Source organism: Salvelinus sp. IW2-2015, linkage group LG5, assembly GCF_002910315.2.
Source record: "Salvelinus sp. IW2-2015 linkage group LG5, ASM291031v2, whole genome shotgun sequence".
Taxonomy (NCBI): domain Eukaryota; kingdom Metazoa; phylum Chordata; class Actinopteri; order Salmoniformes; family Salmonidae; genus Salvelinus; species Salvelinus sp. IW2-2015.
The window spans coordinates 29,792,824-29,811,898 of NC_036844.1; the positions used below are offsets into that span (position 1 = coordinate 29,792,824).

The 19,075-nt window shown below is 40.2% G+C and overlaps 1 protein-coding gene and 1 pseudogene across 1 annotated transcript; one reads left to right on the plus strand and one right to left on the minus strand.

The window, feature by feature from the left end:
* Positions 1–1,035: 1,035 nt before the first annotated feature.
* LOC111963714 (WD repeat-containing protein 73-like) lies at positions 1,036–6,169 on the minus strand (annotated as a pseudogene).
* Positions 6,170–9,244: 3,075 nt separating this feature from the next.
* On the plus strand, positions 9,245–18,983 carry st14b (ST14 transmembrane serine protease matriptase b). The gene is made up of 18 exons (XM_023988059.3): positions 9,245–9,792; positions 11,120–11,279; positions 11,718–11,851; positions 12,041–12,111; positions 12,320–12,513; positions 12,731–12,766; positions 12,880–13,114; positions 13,287–13,429; positions 13,519–13,616; positions 13,719–13,828; positions 13,969–14,102; positions 14,379–14,486; positions 14,574–14,690; positions 14,794–14,916; positions 15,148–15,331; positions 15,515–15,786; positions 15,916–16,052; positions 16,161–18,983. The coding sequence occupies exons 1-18, from the start codon at positions 9,748–9,750 to the stop codon at positions 16,320–16,322; spliced, it is 2,463 nt and encodes an 820-aa protein (XP_023843827.1). The 5' UTR covers positions 9,245–9,747; the 3' UTR covers positions 16,323–18,983.
* The last annotated feature ends 92 nt before the right edge of the window (positions 18,984–19,075 follow it).

The window sequence follows — 19,075 nt, forward strand, 5'->3', positions numbered from 1 at the left end:
CTATTTTCAGGTCTCCAGAGACATTCGATTGGGTTCAAGTCCAGGCTCTGGCTGGGCCACTCAAGGACATTCAGAGACTTGTCCCGAAGCCACTCCTGCTTTGTCTTGGCTGTGTGCTTAAGGTCGTTGTCCTGTTGGAAGGTGAACCTTTGCCCCAGTCTGAGGTCCTGAGCGCTCTGGAGCAGGTTTTRATCAAGGATCTCTGTACTTTGCTCCGTTCATCTTTCCCTCGATTCTGACTAGTCTCCCAGACCCTGCCGCTGAAAAACATCCCCACAGCATGATGCTGCTGCCACCACCATGCTTCACTGTAGGGATGGTGCCAGGTTTCCTCCAGACGTGACGCTTGGCATTCAGGCCAGAGTTCAATCTTGGTTTCATCAGACCAGATAATCTTGTTTCTCATGGTCTGAGAGTCTTTAGGTGCCTTTTGGCAAACTCCAAGTGGGCTGTCATGTGCCTTTTACTGAGGAGTGGCTTCCGTCTGGCCACTCTACCATAAAGGCCTGATTGGTGGAGTGCTGCAGAGATGGTTGTCTTGGAAGGTTCTCCCATCTCCACAGAGGAACTCTGGAGCTCTGTCAGAGTGACCATCAGGTTCTTGGTCACCTCCCTGACCAAGGCCCTTCTCCCCTGATTMCTCAGTTTGGACCGTCAGCCAGCTCTAGGAAGAGTCTTGGTGGTTCCAAACTTCTTCCCTTTAAGAATGATGGAGGCAACTGTGTTCTTGGGGGCCTTCAAAGCTGCAGAAATGTTTTGGTACCCTTCCACAGATCTGTGCTTTGACACAATCCTGTCTGCGAGCTCTACGGACAATTCCTTTGACCTCATGGCTTGGTTTCTGCTCTGACATGCAGTCAACTGTGGGACCTTATATAGACAGGTGTGTGCCTTTCCAAATCATGTCCAATCAATTGAATTTACCACAGGTGGACTCCAATCAAGTTGTAGAAACATCGCAAGGATGATCAATGGAAACAGGATGCACCTGAGCTCATTTTCGAGTCTCATAGAAAAGGGTCTGAATACTTATGTAAATAAGGTATTTCTGTTTTTATTTTTTATACATCTGCAAAAATGTATAAAACCTGTTTTCGCTTTGTCATTATGGGGTATTGTGTGTAGATTGATGAGGGGAAAAATATTTAATCAATTTTAGAATAAGGCTGTAACGTAACAACATGTGGAAAAAGTCAAGGGGTCTGAATATTTTTGAATGCATTGTATAATAGTATAAACTCAGAATACCTCTTCCATAATGCAACGTTGTGTACAGTATAAGAATAACTACTCATAGTGTGGAACAACTACTCATAGCATGTAATAACTACTCATAGCATGTAACAACTACTCATAGCATGTAATAACTACTCATAGCATGGAACAACTACTCATAGCATGGAACAACTACTCATAGCATTGAAAAACTACTCATAGTATGGAATAACTACTCATAGCATGGAACAACTACTCATAGCATTGAAAAACTACTCATAGCATTGAAAAACTACTCATAGTATGGAATAACTACTCATACCATGGAATAACTACTCATAACAGTGTAATTTTTACATCATCTTATCCTATCACAATAAAATGTGCTATACAGAGGATGTTTTTTCCTTACATATTTACATAATGAAAAACATATTTAGACTGCAGGCAAGGTCCAAAGCTGCGTAATGATTAACATTGAACTGTAAGTTTGTTTGAATGTCAACAGCTGGCAGTGGTTTTGTCGACCCAGTCCCATACATGCACAGACCCGTCTACAGCAGCAGAGAGGACAGTCTTAGGTCGACTTGGATGCCAAACATGAGTGGTGACCACAGCTGATGAAGTGTCAAACTGATCCTCAGACATCATGTGACCACGGTGGACAAAAAGAGGCTGGAATTCCACCAACTCCAGTCTCCAAGAGGCAGTGTTGTAGATTTGCACCATTCCATCAAAACCTAGAAGAGGAGATAAATTCAATTGATAATTGAGGAAAAGTTGCTTTATMATGACAGCCGTTCTAAAAAAGCAAGAACAACTTTGTTCTGTCCATAAGACATTCATTAATGTCATTAATCCAACAAAAATGAAAGAGTGACATTGTGCTTACCTGAAACAGCAAGGCAGTGGTCCAAAGCTGGCGCCCATGTCACCTTCATGAGGTCATTATCGGTAGTTTTCCTCTGGACATCAAGCTGGGGGCTCTTAGGTCCCTAAGATCAGACACAAACACTTGGCAGGAGGAGAGCCGTGCTACACTACAGGAGGATGTGTCTGATGTGAACAGGTCTGTCTTAACACCCATACACCATTGGGCTCCCTCTCCCTCCAGCTGGGGTTTGCTGAAGAGCTGAAGGCTTCCGTGTGTCCCCCACATACAGGTCACCATTGCAGGCACAAGCGAGAAATACACTGCCACTCACAAACTGCAGGGAGCCCAGTGCATCTGGACTGTCTGTTTCTGCGATAGAAGGAAACAAAATAACTGTTATAGATGTGTTTCTACACCCAATATCATATTGTAAAGGAAATTATAAATTGACACAGTCCAAAAAGGCTACAGTGTATATAAAACAGGTTATTACCTACAGAGTAGAGTGGTTTCCCTGACATCAGCTCAGTCAGTTGAATATCGCTGATKTGAGAGCCACGAAGAATGCAGGGGTTTCCAGTTAAACCGGAGGCTACCTTGACACCTTTATCTGACGATGCACTCTTTAGTTGTATGTCTCCAGTAGTCTTTATGACATCTATCATTTGAAGACAAATCACGCAACAGAAATGTGCTTTCAATGTGGGCAAGACCAATGTGTACTGTGACCTAATCAGGTTGTAAATCATCCATGCCTAGTGGATGTAGCTACAGTATAAAGTGGAGAGTCGATTACACTGCAATACACTGAAAATATGARGAGGAGACAGTAGGTTTACTCACCACAATCAAGTCCCACACCAGGAGCTTGGAGCTGAAGCCATCATTGGTAACGACACCTCTTAACAAGAAACAAGAGTTTGAAAGTAGCCATTTACAGTTTTTCAATTGCGTACAAGCATGTTTTGGAACAATGTTGTCGATTTTAAAAGTCCACAATACACAGAACTCTGTTGCAAAACAGTAAATGTGTTTTCAAAATGTAGTTGCCTTCCTAAAATATAAATAGTCATCAAAACTATATTATACTGTCATAATTGCAAATACATTCATTTAAAAAAATTACTGCCTGCAAAAAAACTTATCTCTTGGGTCCATGCAGACAAAACAAAAAGTGAATCTGTCTTTTAAAAAGCCCAGTACATTTTTTGCAGTCACTAAATCATGACGATCAAAATTGGAAGTATAACTATCCAAAGGTGCAGAATTATGGGTAATTACTGTCCTTTCATGCATATTTCAGCAAACAATTCCATATACATCAAATCAAATATTAATCCTGATAAAAAAAAGAAAAGAAAATAAGCACATTGTGTGCAGGACTTATTCATCACAATCCAATTCCATGTATTCAATACATACAGTGCATTCGAAACCCCCTCCCTTTATCCACATTTTGTTACATTACAGCCTTATTCTAAAATTGATTAATAAAAAAAAAATACTTATCAATCTATAAACAATACACCATAATGACAAAGCAAAAACAGGTTTAGAAATTTTTGCAGATTTATAAAAACAAAACCGAAATATCTTATTTACATAAATATTCAGACCCTTTGCTGAGACTCAAAATTGCGCTCAGGTGCATCCTTTTTCCATTGATCATCATTCTACAACTTGGAGTCCACCTGTGGTAAATTCAATTGATTGGACATGATTTGGAAAGGCACACACCTGTCTATATAAGGTCCCACAGTTGACAGTAAATGTCAGAGCAGAAACCAAGCCATGAGGTCGAAGGAATTGTCCGTAGAGCTCCGAGACAGGATTGTGTCGAGGCACAAATCTGGGAAAGGGTACCAAAAGAACTCTGCAGTATTGAAGGTCCCCAAGAACACAGTGGCCTCCATCCTTCTTAAATGGAAGAAGTTTGGAACCACCAAGACTCTTCCTAGAGCTGGCCCCCCGGTCAAACTGAGCAATCGGGGGAGAAGGGCCTTGGTCAGGGAGGTGACCAATAACCTGATGGTCACTCTGACAGAGCTCCAGAGTTCCTCTGTGGAGATGGGAGAACCTTCCAGATGGACAACCATCTCTGCAGCACTCCACCAATCAGGCCTTTATGGTAGAGTGGCCAGACGGAAGCCACTCCTCAGTATAAGACACGACAGCCTGCTTGGAGTTTGTCAAAAGGCACCTAAAGGACTCTGACCATGAGAAACAAGATTCTCTGGTCTGATGAAACTAAGATTGAACTCTTTGGCCTGAATGCCAAGCGCCACAGCTGGAGGAAACCAGGCACCGCTCATCACCTAGCCAATACCATCCCTACGGTGAAGCATGCTGGTGGGAGTATCATGCTTTGTGGTTGTTTTTCAGCAGCAGGGACTGGGAGACTAGTCAGGATCGAGGGAAAGATGAACAGAGCAAAGTACAGAGAGATCCTTGATGAAAACCTACTCCAGAGCYCTCAGAACCTCAGACTGGGGCAAAGGTTCACCTTCCAATAGAACAATYACCCTAAGCACACAGCCAAGACAACGCAGGAGTGGCTTCGGGACAAGTCTCTGAATGTCCTTGAGTGGCCCAGCCAYAGCCCGGACTAGAACCCGATCAAACATCTCTGGAGAGACCTGAAAATAGCTGTGCAGCAACACTCCACATCCAACATGACAGAGCTTGGGAGGATAAGCTGAGAAGAATGAGAAAAACTCCCCAAATACAGGTATGCCAAGCCTGTAGCATCATACCCAAGAAGACTCGAGGCTGTAATCATTGCCAGTGGTGCTTCAACAAAGTACTGAGTAAAGGGTCTGAATACTTATGTAAATGTGATCTGTTTTTATTTTTAATACATTTTTTAAAAATACAAAAACCWGTTTTTGCTTTGTCATTATTGTCTATTGTGTGTAGACTGATGAGGGGATTAKAWWWWWWWTWGAATAATAATTAGAATAAGGCTGTAACTTAACAAAATGTGGAAAAAGTGAAGGGGTCTGAATAATTTCCGACTGCACTGTAGGATGGTTTGCTCATAGTTTTGTAGACTTTTCATTGGCTCACAGAAACACAATCCACAATAGAAATAAGGAAAGGTGAATCCAATAGAGAAACACAACTGATATGAATGTAAAGCCTCAATCCACACCAAAGCGAAGCCCTATAGCCTAAGGGATGGTCAATGTTCGAGATGATAACTTAGAAGTACCCCTATTTACTTTGAAGACACCAACTACATTCTCTGCATGTCCACAATACTGTAAAAAATCATAGAAAAAAATTGACAGCTCCTATTGCCTAGGTCTTTCCCTATATTGTACATGGTATGAACCTGATGGGATGATTAGAAATGTAGTGCAGTAGTATTTACTGATGCTGGAAACAGTGAACACAATTGCAGACATTTCTCTTCTGATTAAAACAATGTGTTAATATTACGTAAACAAAACACTTAAGTGTGTTTTGTATTTACTAATGACATTTTGTATTTAAAGTTTTGCAAAAAGTGGTTTAAGATATGCAAGTGAGGTACTAAAGAAAGAAAATGAACAGAAGGTGTGTATATTTGAGCATTTGGCCATTGCTGTTCTGCTATAGATGCGTTTCAATACAGATCCCAAAATTGCTTGTACACGATTGAGAAAAACTGTAAGAAGATTAATATTAATGACAGCAAAAGGAAGTTACATAAGCAATGGCTACTATGATCCATCTACCTTGTTCCTGGAATGTGTTTAAGGCAATGAACGGCACCATCTGAGAAACCTCCATGGAAAACTTCGAAATCTCGCTCTGCACAAAGACCCTGCACACATTGAATAGACAGACACCTTGGCAGCCAATTCATCACTGATATCGTGAAGCATTTATCATTTCAATCCATTACCTGATTGTCATCATCAAAGAGCTTCAGAGGCAAAAGCAGCTCTAAAAGTTCATTTTTAGATAAACTATAACCTGCGACACAGATAGCTGTGGGGTAAAGACAAAAGGGCAATGAAACACAATCAATGATGTTGGTTATAATCCAAATGTACATATAATCCAAATGCCTTATAACATGGGCCAATTATGAATAGGCCTACTTTTTTCTGCGGTCCATTCAATTACTCTTGTAGGATGTTCAAGTTGATACTCATGAATATTATTATATCTGAAAGGGAGGTGTAGGGATTACTTTGATCTATAATCTAGTCCTATCTGCAACGTCCTAAAACGTTACGCCTGTGAATGTACCCTTGTTGTTTTCCTACAGAGACGTGCGATGTGAAGCATGATTTATGCAACTAAAAGATATCATCGAAGTCTCAACTCACTTTCACAAAATACCTCGTACTTACATTTCCAAAGACTCGATAAACCAGTCATCAAATTCCTTCTCATCCAAGCATGTTTCAACCATCTCGTCCAGACCTCATCCACCGCTGAACAACTTCTGTAGTGCATTGCCGGTATTTGGTTAATAGTAGATAAACAGCCGTGTTGCCACCTACCGGATTGGAGTGTTGGCTACAGTCTAGCAGAGTCAGAGCCACACTCCGTAATGAGCATACAATKACAGAGTGGGCCAGGGCCACCAACCAAAACAGACAATGAAGCAACTACATCCCATGAGATTTTCACAATGGAAATAGTACTTGATTTCTATAATATACCTGTAGTGTTCAAGGAATTACATTTTAAGAGAGAATAATTACTTTAAAAATATATACACTGCTCAAAACACTTAAACAACACAATGTAACTCCAAGTCAATCACACTTCTGTGAAATCAAACTGTCCACTTAGGAAGCAACACTGATTGACAATAAATTTCACATGCTGTTGTGCAAATGGAATAGACAAAAGGTGGAAATTATAGGCAATTTAGCAAGACACCCCCAATAAAGGAGTGGTTCTGCAGGTGGTGACCACAGACCACTTCTCAGTTCCTATGCTTCCTGGCTGATGTTTTGGTCACTTTTGAATGCCGGTGCTTTCACTCGTGGTAGCATGAGACGGAGTCTACAACCCACACAAGTGGCTCAGGTAGTGCAGCTCATCCAGGATGGCACATCAATGCGAGCTGTGGCAAGAAGGTTTGCTGTGTCTGTCAGCGTAGTGTCCAGAGCATGGAGGCGCTACCAGGAGACAGGCCAGTACATCAGGAGACGTGGAGGAGGCCGTAGGCTGTCTCTTATACACATCTAGATGTGTATAAGAGACAGGTGCAAGGAGGAGCACTGCCAGAGCCCTGCAAAATGACCATTAATCTTTAATGGTAAAATAAGAACTAACGATCCAAAACATTTCTTCCAAATACACATCAGCAAGTACACTAATGAAATCCCATTTTACAGGTATGATGCAGACCTGCGGCATTACATAACAAAGCCAAGTATCCACTGCTTACCCTCAACAGCCAAAAGCATCAGGAGAAGTACAAGGACAACCAAGCCCAATCATGTTTTGTTAAGTTCTCAGGCAAATGCAGTTCTCAGGGCTGATGCTGCATTTATACACTATTTCACCCCCAGGGGGAGGAGTCAATGGGTTCTGTCCAAATCACAATTGCAGAGTATTATTGAAAGAGAGGTGTCTTTTGGGGTAAAAATGGGTACTATATCCTCCTTACAGAACACCTCAGGTGCAGGTTCTTGAAAAGGAGGAAATATATATTAATATATATTAATTGAAAAAAAGTATTTTAATATATATATATTTTTTCTCACAAAAGTTATGCACTGGGCATTTACTAGTATTAGCAGACCAATATAGACATCTGTAGCGCAGGCAACAACAAAAAATAATTCAGCATCTCTGCATTGGCAAAAAAGGTAGTTGTATAATTAAGAACAGTATCTTGCAGGATTCAATAGTTGGAATTGTAAGAGTTGTTGCCCTGTCCCTTTCTCTGCAATTGTCKTTCTAATAAAATCCAAAAAGAACAAAAACCTGTCTTCAAACATTTACATTAAAAACTACAAAGTTATAGGCAAAAACACAAAACATCCATTAAATGTTTTTCTTGATCAAATAACATGGAAAACAACCACTTGTTGTGCAGTATTAATTTACCATCCTTACAAACCACTTAATGTAAATGTACATTACTGTATTGTACACAGGCTGGTCATCTAGGTTTGTACCTGTAGACCTTCCATCACCATGAAGAAAAACAATGTGCAGTACAGTAATTGAGTASATTGAGACATCAAGTGGTTTGTGATGATGTATGATGTAATGTGATGATGTGGCTCAGTTGGTAGAGCATGGCACTTGCAATGCTTGGGTTGTGGGTTTGATTCCCACTCACTACTGTAAGTTGCTCTGGATAAGATCGCCTATGGAAAATGAATGAATAGACCATTTCAGTTTTCACAATATGTTGCATTTGCAAAGTATTTCAAGAAACTGGAAAAAATACATCAAGCAAGTAATTTTATATTCCACAAGTATTATCAGATTAACTCAAGTTGAAAATGCTGGTAAACACTCAAATACATTTAGTTTACATTTTTTTCACAAAGGTAGTGCACTGGGCCTTTACTAATCCTGTATTAGAGGACCAATATTGACACTTCAGCGCGTGCAAAAAATTCGCAGCACCCCACTCTCAAACTACTTCCRGCGGCTATGGTGAATTATCTCAATAACTATTTGATTAAGATACAAACAACTCATCCAGCTGTGTCTTTTCCAGGGTGTTTAATACTGTTCTTTCAGTACAGCTCTCTGCCCAGATCTAAACATGGCTGTTGTTTTTACGATACTGCCAATGTTTTTACGAACACACCACTCTGATGACGCAGGAGCTATTGTTAACTGCACAACAATAGTAACCGCGTAGACTCACTGTCATATTAAAATGGTATACTACGCCCTCTAGTGTTGCGGGATCAGACAGACTACTGGCCCTCCAGTGAGAGACAAATACCGTATAATATACAGTGTGGCCTAAGCATATCAATTTGTAGTCGTATAATGACATCCGTTCAGGTCCTCAACTAGCCTACTTCTTTCCATATCTTTATTTGATCTAAATGGCAGTGARTTGTCTTCTGTTTGATAGTCACTAGCCCTGAGATGAACTCAGAGCTGTTGGTCCTGTAAACCAAGCATTTTATGTGATTCAAAATTAACAAATATTACAGGATACAAAACTATGACCAGGAAAGGGTAGTCTAAACTGAAGACATCAGGATTGTAATAGTAACCTATGGATGAGCAGAATATGTGCCACAGGTTTTATTTCCTCGTTCATCTCTCTATTCAGTCAGTCGCCTTCTCCCCCACTGTTCAGTGTATCACCTGTACACAGGAAGTCGAATGGATAGGCGGCTTGGTTTCTGTCTACAATAGGCCTAATATCGAAATTTCTTTAGTTACGCTAAATAAACACAAATTAGTGTCGGAATTAATTAACTTTTCGGATGTTCTGATATCCTTCAGAATACTTTCTATATGGGAAAAATTACAACCTATTCGTAATGACGTGTGGATTTACCTGCGAGACACCTGTCGCTGTTGCCATCCTATTGAAGACAATGGACCGAGGCTGTCGATAATAATTCTCAAGGCTTGTAGAAGTTGACCGAAACTAGACAAATAATAAAAAAATTCAAGCACAGTGAAATCAAATTTGGGTCAATTTCCACACGTGACGTTCTTCTGTCATGGATTCGTTCGATTCTGGAACGAAGTTTACCCCGAAAACGCAGGTATTGTAATGCTACTAATACATTTGTTATAACGCTATCGATCATCTATTTTGTCTAATCTAAGCAAATCTTTATAGCACGTTTCATCAAATGTAGGCTATGTGTAATTGTAATATAATAGTGTGAATACACCCCTGATTTCCCCTCTAGAAATACACTGACTGTACAAAACATTCCTACATACATACACTCAGTGTATTTCTAGAGTGGAAACCAGGGGTTGATTCATTGCACCGATTCTGTTWAAAAAAAGCAACAGAAAATCAACAAAACCATTTTACTCCAAACTCTGTTGAGTTCTGTTTAGTTCTTAAACAGATGTTGTAGTTCAGTCTTATCCCTTAAAAAAAACAAGAGACTGGGATAATTTGGATGGAACKRTGTGGACTTCACTCCARTATTCGTGGWGKATGCTCTACAAGGTGTCGAAAGCTTCCACAGGGATGCTGGCCCATGTTGACTCCAATGCTTCCCACAGTTGTTTCAAGTTGGCTGGATGTCCTTTGGGTGGTGGATCATTCTTGATACACATGGGAAACTGTTGAGCATGAAAAACGCAGCAGCGTTGCACTTCTTGACACACTCAAACTGGTGCGCCTGGCATTTACTACCATACCCTGTTCAAAGCCACTTAAATCTTTAGTCTTGCCCATTCACCCTCTAAATGGCACACATACACAATCCATGTCTCAATTGTCTCAAAGCTTAAAAATATTTTTTTTAACCTGTCTCCTCCCCTTCATCTACACTGATTGAAGTGGATTTAACAAGTGCCATCAATAAGGAATAATAACTTTCACCTGGATTCATCTGGTCAGACTATGTCATGGAAAGAGCAGGTGTTCTTAATGTTTTGTATGCACGGTGTATTATGTAAGCAGCATTCCTCTCAGTGCTGCTCCCTTTGAATTGGAATGCCTGGTAGATCATATGGCCTAGGCTGCATGTGAGTCAATTTGTCAAAAAGGGTATGGCTCTTTAGACACGAAAGAGTAGTCTATAACTGATATGTTCAAGTAGGGTGTGGTTGTTGGAAAATGTAGTTACTGTTGAATCTGACAGGACTTAACTCGCACTGGTTAGTTCAATTGCAGTAACAATGAATATAACTGTGTTATGCAGGCACCATAAGTAGTATAACACCTAAGGACAGATCATTTGACAAGTTAGTATATTCATGTTGTCATGGATTGATTGAATGTGCTGTCGATATAAACCCAATTACTATCTAGGGAGACATTTCTCTTTTGCTGCCATTGACATGAGCACTGAAATGTTTATGTTGAAATTAAATGCAAGTAAAATAACATTATTTTCTCACTTGTAGGATGATGACTGGGAAAATTCTGTCACATTCTTGCCAGCCCCAGACACCAAGAAGCTGGAGAAAAATAGAGGGAGTAAAACACTTTTTTTTGGGATTGGCCTCGTGGGGTTGGCAGCAGTCATTGCGCTGACGACAGGCCTGCTGGTTTGGCATTTTCACTGTGAGTATATTGTCCACCTTGACTGAACCCCTATAGAGCCATTACCCATTAGTATACTTATTCTGGTCCTATTAGTATACTTATTTTGGCCTCATTAGTATACTTACTCTAGCCTCATTAGTATACTTACTCTAGCCTCATTAGTATACTTACTCTAGCCTCATTAGTATACTTATTCTGGTCCCATTAGTATACTTATTCTGGTCCAGTAGTATACTTATTCTGGTCCAGTAGTATACTTATTCTGGTCCAGTAGTATACTTATTCTGGTCCCAGTAGTATACTTATTCTGGTTCCAGTAGTATACTTATTCTGGTCCCAGTAGTATACTTATTTTGGCCTCATTGGTATACTTATTCTGTTCCATTAGTATACTTATTCTGGTTCCAGTAGTATACTTATTCTGGTCCTCACTCCTGTCCCTCTCTTATTTTGCAGTGCGGAGAGGAGAGGTGCGATTGACAAAGATGTACATTGGCTCTGTGAGTATCACCAACCAAAGATTTATAGATTCCTACGACAACCCCAACAGCAATGAGTTCAAACAACTGGCCATGCAGGTGTCACAGCAGGTAAGACAGGGTGATGATGATCTGGATCTTTAAGAGTGCTTTACACTAAAACCACGCGTTGCTAAATGGCTGRTGTATAAAGTATTTGTGTGTCTACTGTTTTCTGTTGTTTCTACTTGATCAACTTCTCTATTATTTGTAGCAAGTCCTGGTAGCTACAATAACACGTTTCATCTTGCTGCTTTTCAGCTGAAGGGGATCTACTCTAAATACAAAGATCTGGATAAATATTTAGTGGGATCCACAGTGCAAGCCTTCAGGTATTTGTTCCCCATTTAACCACTCCCCTAAGGTCACTTTGAAATTCAGAGATAGTTATGGTTGCTTACTTGAAGATGACGACATTATAAAGACATTACAACAAAGGGTAGCAGACAGTACATTTGTTTCAATTCAACCCACAATTGTTATGTTTTCTTGCTGCTTAACATATTCAAAATTACAATGCTCTATGTCTTTCCACTGTAGTGAAGGCAACAGAGGGAGTGAGGACAATGTAGTGGCCTACTACCTGTCTGAGTTTGATGTACCGATCGGTCGGGGGTCTGCAGTGGATGCAGCTATTGGCTCCATGGATCCGATGGAGGGAAGTCCGAAGGGGAGGATGGGGACGGGTCGCCGGCCATCCAGCTCCCTGCTCATCAACAATGTGATGTCTGGAGGTACAGTAAAGGGTGAACATCACTCTGCCTTGGGATGTAAAAAGTTACCTATACTCTTGTATGCATCCCTGTTTATTAAGGCCTATGTTAATAGGAGCTTTTGTAGTCATCTCCTTCACATTCTCTATCCCACAGTTAAAAAAGGAGCTGTTAAAGGTCAGAGCAGATGTTTTTATTTGCTCCATGCTAATGTCTCATATGTGCCTCCATTTCACAGCTCTGGATGCACGTATGACACAGGCCTTATTGAATGGTGAGAAACAACATTCGCTGTTATGGTTTCAACTATTATCTTTCTGGATGTCACAGGCCGTCCTTGTACAGCTCACTGAGCTTGTCTACTGTATCTGTCTGTCCGTTTCCCAGCCCCCCAAACCTATTCCTATCACATCAGTGAGAATCACACGGCCACATTACAGTCACCTGGCTTTCCTGATTCTCCATACCCTCCAAACACATATGTGTCGTGGAGACTACATGCTGACCGAGGCTACAGGATTAAACTGGAGTTTGACACCTTCAACTTGGAGGCTGACTGTCAGAATGACTTCATCAAGGTGTATGACTCCCTGGTGCCATTGGAGCAGCAGGTCATGGCAGAGTGAGTAGTGAGGAGTTGTACAGTACTTTTAGGATCAAGAGAAAGTGGAGACAAGAAACACAGTCTACATTTTCCCATTGATATTTCCTTCAGATGCTAGCCTCATGACTCATGAGTTCCATCCAAGTGCAACTGTCTGCCTCAGTTAAATCATGTGTTGATCTCTGTCCAGGAAATGTGGATATTACACTCGCAATGAGCCTCTGTCGTTCATTTCCTCTGGAAACGTCATGCTGCTGATTCTGGTAACCAACAAGCAGAAGAACTTCCCTGGCTTCAGAGCCACCTACTCTCAGGTTCCCCTCAATAGCCAAGGTGCAGCTACTATTATGATGATCATGGGGTGTACCATGTTGTGTCCCCAATGGTCACGAGACTCATTATCTGTTACTCTTTCTGTGTAGATTGTGGTGGTCAATTATCAGGACTTAATGGCACCTTCACATCTCCAAACTTTCCCTCCCATTACCCACCTCTGACCAAGTGTGTCTGGGACATTGAGGTAAACAAATGTTCAATTTGTGTTGTGGAGCCTGCTGCTGACCTTTTAGAGTGAGAATGTGTTTATTTCTGAAGTTCCACCTACCATTCTATTCTCTTTCAGGTCCCAAAAGGGAAGTCTGTCAAGGTGCAGTTCAACAAGCTGTTGATGTCTGAGCCAGGACAGAACAATAATAATTGTCCTAAGGACTACGTAGAGATCAACAGTGAAAAGTGAGTCATGGGATCTTTTTGGTGTCAGTATATCCGTTAGYAATTTGGAAGAATTGACTATTAATATCAGCAATGACTCTGCAATGTCCCTAATTGATGAACATTGCTGATCTTTGCCTCTTTAACCTTTTGTGTTGCAGGCTATGTGGCGATAAGCCATACAGCACTGTGGTCACCAGCACAGTCAACAAGATAGTAGTGATATTTAACTCTGACATGTCCTATGTGGATTCAGGTTTCACTGCTGAGTTTGAAGCCTTTGTGCCAACTACTCGTAAGCCAGAAACATTGTTATCAGTACACAGTTGTTTCTTAAACTAACATCTACAGTGTATACTTTAAAACCTGTTATCAGTACAGATCTGCAGTGAGTACAGACCTATAACTACGTTATAACATGTCTATTCTTCTCAAGTGTTTCCATCTGAGTGTGTTTAAGTTTTATAACGTCACCTTTGTAAACAGATGCTTGATTTGCCTCTACAAGAGAGATTAGGTTACCTCCAAATGAGTATGATGTAATCTGAGTTGATGTCTTGTCTCTGTACAGAGTGTGAGCCAGATCAAATCAAATGTAGAAATGGTCTTTGTAAAGTCAAGTTCTGGCAGTGTGATGGAGTCAATGACTGTGGGGACAGCACAGACGAGGAAAACTGTGGTAAGTCAACAATATACATCAGTAGAGAGGTCACACAAGATTATATCATCATTGTTACCACTGTGTATTACTGTGTCCTCTCTGTAGGGAGTTGTAAATCAGGTGAGTTTACCTGTCGAACTGGAAGCTGTATCTCAGAGAGACTGAAATGTGATGGCCGTGCTGACTGRGCTGACGGCTCTGATGAATCAAATTGCGCAACATGTACGTATCCAAAGATAAATAGCTGTAGTAGAATACAACTGGCTACCATATAAACATGACCTTTGACCTTTGTGTGACTGACTCCTCATCTCCTTGTATCCAGCTCTAGCCCTGCAATGCTCCGAGTATACTTACAAGTGTAAGAACAACATGTGCATCAGCAAGCTGAACCCAGAGTGCGATGAAGAAGAGGACTGTGATGATGGCTCAGACGAGGCAGACTGTCGTAAGTTTAGATATCTCACACAGCTTCCTCTACATCATCAGACCAACTTTTACCACCATTACCCTGACTTCTGAATGTCATTTGGATTATATTTTATTTGACTATTTAAAACAACAGGCAAACAATACATGTACCGAAATCGTAGAGGGTTATGTAGACAAAAAGTCAGACTTGTTTCCATTGTGGTCCTCCTTTATTTACTGATTGTTTTTTGCGTGTGTCTGTGTGCAGAGTGTGGTATACGGCCTTACAGACACTCCCGTATTGTGGGTGGGCAGGCCTCCATTGAGGGGGAGTGGCCCTGGCAGGTTAGCCTTCACATCCGAGGGTCTAGCCATGTGTGTGGAGCCTCAGTTATCAACGACCGCTGGCTCGTCACTGCTGCCCACTGTGTCCAGGATGACATCAAAGTCAAGTACGTGCTCACCTTATTGTTCCTACTCTTTCTACGTTTAATTCACACCATTGTACGTTTCCCCAATTTATTTACTGCTCTAAGGACTGTTCCCTGTAACCTCTCCTGTTTACATTTCAGCTTTCAAAATCTTTGTGGTCTTGAGGATTGAGGACCGTGAACTAAGAGTGTGTTTTCCAACAGGTATTCTCAACCTCAACAATGGGAAGCATACCTTGGACTTCATGTTCAGAGTCAGACTAACAAGTGGACGCTGAAGAAGAACCTGAAACAGATCATCCAGCACCCTGGCTACCAAGCCGACACCTATGACAATGACATAGCTCTTATGGAACTGGACAGTCCTGTCACACTCAACCAGAACATCTGGCCAATCTGCCTGCCCACGGCCAGGCATTACTTCCCTGCTGGCAAGCCAGTGTGGATCACTGGCTGGGGGACCACCAGAGAGGGGGGTGAGTTGAATCCGGTGTATAGCTGCAGTAGTTTCTCCCACCTTGTTCTGTAGTAATACACTTGACATTTCCTCATGTTTTAACCTCTGACTACTGTTGATGCTGACTGAGTGTCATTCACTATCCCAGGTTTCGAGGCATCAATGTTGCAGAAGGCAGAGGTCCGTATCATCAATGCCACAGTATGTAACACCCTGATGGAAGGGCAGACCACTTCCAACATGTTATGTGCTGGTGTACTGGACGGAGGAGTAGATGCCTGTCAGGTAACCCAGCCAGCAGCTAGATGATCTTTCTTGTTGCATATTTACTTTCCCCCTCTTTACGTCATCATCATCATCATCATGCTGTCTTTGCCCTGCTCCTTCTGACAGGGAGACTCTGGAGGTCCGTTGTCCTCCATGGAGGACAGTGGACGTTTCTTCTTGGCCGGAGTGGTGAGCTGGGGGGACGGCTGTGCCCGCAGGAACAAGCCTGGCGTCTACACCCAAGTCACCAAATACAGGGACTGGATAAAGCAGAAGACTGGGGTGTAGCTGAGAAGACCAGGGTCTAGCTGAGTGGGAAACCTGGTTGTCAAGCCTGAGCAATACTTAGCCCTCAGAAGATTGGTCATTGTCCAAGTRTTTTAAATCATCAGACCTTTGATTGATATGCATTAAGGTTATTATAGTAAACTAATGCAGAAACTAAAACAAAAATGAATKTTGAAAAAACGATTTAGTAAACTGAAATAAAATAAATAACAAACCTGTTTCAAAAAACTAAAAGTATACTGAAACTATTATCTTTCACTCCAAAACGAACTAAAATAAAATAAAAACCATAATGAGTTATGTTCAGTTTTAGTTTTTTTCTAAACTTCTGATTGGGTTTTCAATGGGGTTCAAAGGCAGATGAAGGCTGCAACTGATACCTGACAAATGTATGCACTCAATACCGTAAGTCGCTCTGGATAAGAGCATCTGCTAAATTACTCAAATGTAAATGTAAAAAGGTTGTCAAGCTTTAGGGGGGTTTTTAAGCTACTGAATCTGGTGGGTAAATGCTTCCAGGAGATGGTGATGTTTCAAATAGGCCTAGTTTGTGCATCACTATCCCTAGCTATCACTAGCTAACAGGGAAAAAATTGTCTAGGTAGCTAACTTGATTCCTCTTACATGTACTACTAAGTTTTTAAAAAGCATTGGATTGGTGTAAATATGGGGTTTCCATCTACATTATTATTTTTCACCAGTCTCCGCTCTATTACCTTTAAATCCAAGTCACAATGAGATTGACTTTATAATGTAAACCTAGCCTATGAGCTGGCCCATCACCTTGTGTATAACTGCCCTTTGTCATGTTAAACTTTTATTGGAAACTATTTCACGCTGGGAATATTTTTACATGACACACTTCAGTGGTAAGAAGTGACATCCCAAAAACAACACACATGCTATACAACCCAAATGGCTCGTAGCAATACTAAAACTGAAACTAAATAATATAAAAACTAAATATACATATTTTTTTATAAAACTCAAACTAAATAAAAACTAGCAAATCAGGTCCGAAAACTAACTTAAACTAAACTGAATTTRAAAAAAAAAKCAATTAAACAAATAGAAGTAAAAAACGATTTTAAAAACAAAACTATAATAACCTTGGTATGCACACTACAGTTATTGACTACTGGGACTCTACAAGACTCAACAAGGAGTTTTCCTTATTTTACACTTATACGTGATGTTTGGTTCTATCCAAAAGTATTACTTTATACAGAAAATACCATTCTTACATACTTATACATACACTTACTTAAAAATAGACTGGGCATTACATTAGCTGTGTTATTATCTTGCTTAAATAAATATTTAGCAAGCATTGGTTGCAGGTTAAAGATGGATTTTTGCACCCAAGTGCACTAAATTGCCTGCTTTTGTGACCTTGTAGGCATTTCCCCCCCCTGGGTTTCTTTGTTTAGAATTTGCTTTGTTCATGTGTTAGAATCTTTATCCTTACATTGCCTAGGCAATTGTTTGTTTTTCCAAAAGTTATATGTTATATGAAGTTTTGTGGATTCTTAAAATCTCATATGTCTTTGTATTTTTATATTATGTTTTGTTAATGTAGGTGTCTTCTTTTAGGATATGTTTTCATTGCCTGTTTATATTTATTTTTGAATTGATCTTCAGACTGCTGTACCTCAGTAAACCTGACAGCTTGTGTACCCATTTTTTTTTTTACTGTCTAATATGCTCTGAGATGTAGGGCCCTTTTCGGTCAAAACAGGTGACTGGGTTTCTGAGATACCATAGACTAATAATGACTGTCCTGGGAACTCAGTTAATGGTTTGATTGAACAGGAAAATGGTAAAGGAAAATATTTCACATATTCAGGGAGCTATACTTTACACAAACATTTTAGATATGAATTAAGGTATTTTCGTGATTTTATACTAAACTCAGTTCATTGATTTTTATATTTTCTTCCCTAGGCAGATTTAAATTTGTAATCAATATGTAAATGTCATAGAGTATAGAGAGCGTTTGGTGTGTAATATATTTCTGGTTTATAGTATGTCAATATGGTTGGTTGCTTGGTCCTTGTCTAGGTTTATACATTAGTTGAAAGTACATCTCATTGCTCCTAGTACACATTTTAACAAGTGATGTTAACATTACTATGGCAGCATTTACACAGGCAGCCCAATTCTGATCTTTATTCCAGTAGCTGGTGTTTAGAAAAGATCTGATTGCTCAAAAAAGGAAACAAATATCAAAATTGGGCTGCCTTTTTTTAAGCAGCCTATATACTCTGTTCTATGTATCCATTCCATTCTGGTGCTTACAGTATATCATTAATTAGTTGTGGTATGTAAATTAGATTATTTTTCTTGTGTACAGTTTAGGACATTTTTATTGATAATTTTAAAATGTGTATGTTGTGTGAGTGTCAAGCTGGGCTTGTAATACACAAAGGCCTAGTAACAACACCAAAAAGACTTGTACTCGTGTATTTGTGGAATTTCAGGGTCATGACAACCTGTGCTTTTACTTGAGTTTGTGATTATTGTAATGTACTCTACAGTAATTTCACCATTCTCTGAAAAATGTAGATTGTGGGAGTGCCAATGTGCCTTATTTCAGTGTAATTCTATGTAAAGCCTCATTTCATATTAAATTACAATACCCTGTATGATTGGGGAAATGAGTCTGAAGGGAAATGTCTTTTGTTGTGTATTATCTAAAGAACTTGTTTTAATCATCGCGGAACATTTCGTGCATRGAATGCAACCAGAATCGA